This window comes from Elaeis guineensis, chromosome 12 (genome assembly GCF_000442705.2).
Source record: "Elaeis guineensis isolate ETL-2024a chromosome 12, EG11, whole genome shotgun sequence".
NCBI classification, from domain to species: Eukaryota; Viridiplantae; Streptophyta; class Magnoliopsida; order Arecales; family Arecaceae; genus Elaeis; species Elaeis guineensis.
The window spans coordinates 3,359,022-3,365,549 of record NC_026004.2 but is presented as its reverse complement, the minus strand read 5'-3'; the positions used below and the strand labels follow the sequence as shown (position 1 = coordinate 3,365,549).

The window sequence follows — 6,528 nt, the reverse complement described above, 5'->3', positions numbered from 1 at the left end:
AATGTTGGATTCACTACTCCATTACCATGCAACACCATGAATCACGCCACTTCCCACTTTCATCGATACCGAGTCCATAATATAAATTTTGAGAAGAACAAAACTCGAAGATAAGACAGCCCATACTGCTTTAGCCACATATGGCCACTGACATCATAGTCTAGTAATAAGTCTGCAGTCTCCGGTGACCTCGTCCCAACTAATCAATGATCTCACGCAAGGTAGAGCAGTCGACATTAGGTTGTTGATATAGAGAAAATTCGAAGGCACGAATTCATGCCCCTCGAACAAAACGAACAACAATAAAAAGAAGAATCGTAAGAAGATTTCTTCACATGATCCCCGAGGCATTATTCTACCAGTCAAAGGATTCGGCCTTCTGCCTACTTTTTTCTGGTCAACTGATATTGCTTTTTTCTTGAAATGGAACCCAAACTGAGCTCATAAGCAAATCTAAGTTCAGCTGTTCATGATGTAGGATATTTACGCTTAGTCCAATCATTTAGACGGCAACAAAAACAGCTACTAATTATACCGACAGAGTGGAAGGAATGGAGTAGAACTCCAAATAAGACTCCACAAAAGAATTAGATCCTTTAACATGCGGTCATGAATCGAGAAGAAGTGTCTGGCACTTCAACAAACAATCCTAGATCTTGCAACTATTTGAAAACAAATCATAAAGGCTTGCTAATTCTGAGTTGGAGCAACCGGTGGATCATAACTACTAATTCAAAGCTTGAAAAGAAATCGAAGGTTTGTAAGCCTAAACAAAATTAATCTAAAGTGCCAATACTTGTACAGAAAATTATGAACCATGACTCATTACTATGCAATTTGGCCTTAGTAAGACTAAAATGTCTCAGAACCTCAGAGAAGAACATAAGTGGACTTTTATTAGTGGTTCTCCAAAGAGACCTCAACTTTCTAGAAACCTAGCCGCCTTGAACTGACAGTATTTATTAGAGCTGAATCTAGCAAGAATCAAGATCTAATCTTTATCATCTCAACGTGAAAAAGTTTCATCAGTACAATAGAAATAGCCAGCTTTTATCCCCTTACCTTAGAATATCATAAGCCACAAAGAACACAACAAAAAAAACATGAAAATTCAGAAAAACATGAGACGCACCAGAAAAACATGAAAATTCAGAAATCTCCATCATATAAAATAATCTCAAACCGACCTTTCATATCACGCTTCAAGTACCATAAAAATGTCATAATGTCCACGACACAAATCCAATGTTTTTGATAAGCTTAACAAGACCAATCACAACAGAATAAACATTCCCAGGTTTGACACATTCTCAGATGCACTCTACTCTGAATCAAAAGTCAAAGGTAGGGTCGACTGGAATTGGTTGTGAATTTACCTGTATGATTCTGGACGCTTGGGCTTGCTTTGAACGACTGCATCAATCTTCTCAAGCACATCAGGTGTCAAAAGAGGAATGACATCAAGAGCTTTCATGTTCTCTATTATCTGCAGTCATGACATAATGAAAGTTTCAATATTAGTGAATGTGAAAGAATAAGCACAAAGGAAACGTGAAGATTAAGCATTTCATAAACTCAGAGGCTATCACTGCCTTTCCGAAAAGTGTGTCGCTAACTAAGTAGCAGGGATGAGACAGATATTATCAGTTGTTAACCAGTGATCTACCTATTCATACATGCACAACACATGCATGACATAGTCAATACAAAAACACCAGCTTTGTAAATCAATACCTAGAGATGGTATGCATTGCTTTCAGTTAGCATTGTCCTAGGCTACATGCTTCTTTCACCCACCTACACTAACACAAGCACCTCTTTGCTGAGCCTCCTAATGTACTGATAGCATGTTATGATATTGCCTAATCAACCATATACTATAAAGCAATGTTAATTGGCCGAAGTGTCGTTTAATTATAAGTTATGCCACATCTGAGTCATTTATTACATTACAAAATAGTTTACATCCACCATTTAGGAATATAACACACTAAAGACTTAAAGAGAAGAAAACCTAACTAGCAGCTTATTTCTGCAAGCAAGGCCTCTTGGAACCATGGTGGATGACCCAAGTCAAATTCCTGCAATTAAGACCGGTATTCATCCTGCAATTAAGCCTGGTATTCATCACTGATTTTCTTTCTTTGATGATGCAACTCCCTCACTTGGCCTTAGTACTCATTTGTCTCTGTAAAATCCTAGTTCGATCCCCCACATCAATCCCATTATTTTCATATCCATTTAAGCTGTTTTACTAAAACTCTACCATCACATACAAGAAATCCACTTGCGGTGCCCCAAGGCCTTGAAATATCACTCTCGCCCTGCACCTGTCTAACGTTTTTGCAGCCTTCTTCAAGTAATTATATTCATCAGCATTCCTAAATTTTACCAAACTAGTTCAGTCATAATGTATCATTTGCTCTTCTATCATTCTTTAGATGAGTGGCCTGTTACATATGCTTTAAGAACACAGCCAAACACGGACGCCCAGAAACACATCAGTTTCTTTTCTTCCATAGCAAAGCCTTCCTCAATTATATCTTTCAATATCTTTGCTTCCCTGCTTCCAAAATGATCAACTAAAGATTCTTCCTATATATTGCTCAAGACAAACAACAAGAAATTTTGTAAAAGTTGTTTTTATGTTTTAAAAAATCCGATGAGAATGATAAGACATAATTATGGTGACTAAGATTATCCAATTTTAGTATTTGAATTAAACAAGAGGAGTACATTCTCCATAAAGAGTATTGTAAATGGTTGGTTGCAACAATTTGCTCGTGTTTCATTAAATTTTCATAATAACTTATCTTTCCTCAGGCCTAAGCTTGTTTATCACAAATATTTTTATGTTGTACATTTCCTGAGCCAGATATTTATCAATAGCATACTTTGTTCAGATACAGAGTAAACATTAAAAGGATTACATTTCCATAACAGATCTAACATGTTTATTAATATTGATTAATTTAGTATTATTTAGTGTTTTTACCCTTTCCTGAAATTATTTAAGCATCTACCCACTGGCTTTTCAAGATAGTGGAAAGAGACAGAGATACAGAGAGCTTCCCACTAGATAGATCAGATTCTAACAGTCAAAGTAACACATGTTCCAGTATACAGTTTCATGTTTATCGAATAGAGAAACAAAGATATCTTGCAAAAATTAAAATATAAAAATTTAGAACAAAGAAAATCAATATCAACATAATACATACCTGACTCTCCTTGGTGGCACCAGTTATTACTGATGAAACATTGGGGTTTGATGCACACCAGGCAATTGCAAGTTGAGATAAAGGTACACCTAGCTCATCTGCTATCGGTTTCAGTCCGTTAACTTTTCTAAGCACATCATCTACCAATGATCTGCTCGCCAGATTCTGCAAGGCACATGATACCAGTCAGCAAATTTAACATACCGACAAGGTTTTAGCAGCACTTCACAAATTACCAAATGTAGGACCACCTAGCAGTAACTTCAGCACAGAACCAATCGAAATGAACCAAAATTCGCCAAATACAAAATGAGCAATAAAACAGTAAGAGACAAAATATGCAGACATTTAGAAAGCAAATTTTTGAAACTTTATCAAGAAACTGATTAATCTAAAACCACAGAATCTTCATCATGGGTTTAGCTCCATACTTATGCAACAATTGCTACAAAAAATGCATCCATCTTTCCAAATGTTACCAAAAGATTACCGATAAAGATGATATCCCTTTTCCAACAATCTCATCAGCAACTGATCTAGAATTCACAAAACCATGTATTTGGAAGTTTAAAAGACGAAGAAGAAGAAGAAGAAAACCAATATCCTATATATTTCAAGTTGTAATCTGAAACGCAATAGCGTTGAAGTTCCTAGTTACAAGGAACAATATACGTATCCTCAATTTAGTTCGTAAATTACAGCCATTACAGGAACAAAGCGCCACTCTAGAAAATATACAACAATGGGCAACTTTAATTTTAATTTAATTTAAAAGACTCAGGATTACCTTGTAATTATCCAAGGCAAATCGACTATCAGGTGGAATGTTCCCTTTGCTGTATTTGCCCGTAAGCACCCCAGAAGCTAGAGGACTCCATGTGGTAAGGCCCAGGCCGTAGATGCTGTAAAGAGGTAAGTATTCGAGTTCAACCTGCAATTAAATATACGAAGCTTACTACCTCCATCGAGGATTGACGAATGTCGCAGTCAAAGGCATAGTCTTTTTGGGTGGAATCACTAATTACTCTCGAAATCTATATCTTTAATGGCGAATGAAATTTATCCAGATCGCATGCTAATCTAGGATCCCGCTAGCTAGCGATGGACGAATTAAGAAGAAGTTCCCTGGATCTGAAAACAAGTACGACGGATCCTCGGAGCCCTACCTTGTGACGGGAGAGGAGATTGTACTCGGGCTGTTCGACGATGGGTCCGACGAGATCGAGGCGGTTGGCGACGGCCCAGGCCTCGGTGATCTGCTGCGCGGACCACTCGCTGGTGCCCCAATAGAAGGCCCAGCCCCTGTCGATGACGTGGTTCACCGCCCGCACGGTCTCCTCGATGGGGGTGGCCGCGTCAGGGCGGTGGCAGTAGAGCACGTCGACGTACTCCATGTCGAGACGGCGCAGCGACGCCCGCGTGCCCTCCACGATGTGCTTCCTGGAGAGGCCCTTGTCATTGGGGCCGGGGCCGCCCCAGAAGATCTTGGTGGAGATGACGAGGTCGGAGCGGCGCCACCCGAGCTCGCGGATGGCCTGGCCCATGATCTCCTCGGCGCGGCCGTTGGCGTAGACCTCGGCGTTGTCGAAGAAGTTGACGCCGTGGTCGCGGCAGCACTGGAGGAGCGCCTTGGCTTCCTTCACGTCCAGCTGGTTCCCGAAGCTCACCCATGCTCCGTACGACAGCTGGCTCACCTTCAGCCCCGATCGCCCCAAATTCTTGTAATGCATGTTGCCTCCGGCCACCATCTCTCTCTCTCTATATCTGATCTGATCGGATCTCCGTGAGAGTCAGACGGGGCTCTGCCGCCGAGATATCTGAATCAAGAGACGCTGGTGGTTGTTTGGAGGCTTCAAAGACTTTTGTGGCGAAACCGCTGCGGGGCTGGGAGCTGGGACCAGAAGAAGACGGCACACCGATCCGAACCGTGAGTGGAGGTCTGGTGCGCAGTGGAAGATTGGAAGAGTTTTGCACTGGGGTAGAATGAGATACGCGTGGAATGTGGAGATTCGTGCTGGACGCAGTGTCATCCAGATTTACCGACACGAGTCGTCGTGCTTTTCGTTCGGTGATGGTGGAAGCTCTGTGTTTCTGTGGGTTTTGGAGCTGAGCCGCGGGGCCTGGGGGCCATCCACCGCCGTCCCAGGAATTTTCGCGAGGCATGCGTCAAGTTTTTGGGGATAATATTCCGGTGCGTGGGCGATTTTGGCAATGAAGATTTTTTTCTTTTTTTGATATTATTCGCACTAAAGATTTTTAATTATTAAAGTAGAGGAGGTAACGTGCGAAGGGTGGGACGCAGGAATCGCTGCCAGCTGGCAATGCGTTCCGTTTGGAAATTTTTTTGCCCTTTCGGAGATCTGACGGTTCTGGCGAAACAATTTCTTGCTACAAAAAAAAAAAAAAAAAATCATTCCACGAGCGAGGAAAGTTCAAAGCGAAAGGCAGAAATAGTATCTTGCCCAAGTTATACCTCCAAAAAAACAAAGCATAAATTTTATTTTTTAATTTCAAAAAACTTATTGATGTAATTTTCATTTCAAAAACACCGTAGCTTGCACGATCCGTTGATGTTTCGACCGGAACCCTAATGTGCGGCTTAGGCGTTATCAGAGGTTTTGGACCTTATTATATGTCACAATCTGTCATGTTAAAAAAAGAATGTAAGTCTTTCATGTGCATACTTTCCACATTTCCCTACTTCCAAATGATGTTTTTATAATTTTAATGTGGAATAGGACGGCAAGAAAAGTGCCATTTCCAATGCGACATGAACAAGAGACAGACATCCACGAGTCATGCCCGTATTACTTTAATGAAAGGATTCGCTGATTAGAAGCAAACAATGCTATAACCACGAAGAATCATTCCAATAGAGATTCTTAGCCATTCCAAATGGAAACGAAGACTCTAACACTCTCAAAATTGAACCCTCAGATCTCTAAGTTTGTCTAATTTTATACCACCCAAGTTGTACACTCATGGTCATCCAAAGTATAGGGCTGTAAATGGGTTGGCCGAACTGGGGCAAGCTTGATCTTGACCCAACCCAATTTCATATTTTGATCATGATTTCGAATTTGAACCCAACTTATTAGCTAATAATATTGGGTCAACTCTGTAGAAAAGATTTTAGATTCAACAGATCATTCGAGATTGGGTTAGGATCAAGCATGACCCGGACTGAACCTAAAATGTTCAAGTTCAAGTTGAAATTAGGTTAGATTGGGTTTCCGATTTGAATCAAGCATCTCGTTATTTTTTTATAGCTAAAATATAATAACTAATAATTGAATATAAAATTATT

General features: G+C 40.4%; 1 protein-coding gene across 1 annotated transcript; it reads right to left on the bottom strand.

Annotated features, from left to right (window-relative positions):
• Window positions 1–1,148: 1,148 nt before the first annotated feature.
• Window positions 1,149–5,089, bottom strand: LOC105055548 (probable voltage-gated potassium channel subunit beta). The gene is made up of 4 exons (XM_010937379.4): window positions 4,388–5,089; window positions 4,009–4,152; window positions 3,222–3,386; window positions 1,149–1,486 (listed from the first exon to the last, which is right to left on the bottom strand). Exons 1-4 carry the CDS (start codon window positions 4,967–4,969, stop codon window positions 1,373–1,375), a joined length of 1,005 nt encoding a protein of 334 aa, XP_010935681.1. The 5' UTR covers window positions 4,970–5,089; the 3' UTR covers window positions 1,149–1,372.
• Between the last annotated feature and the right edge of the window lie 1,439 nt (window positions 5,090–6,528).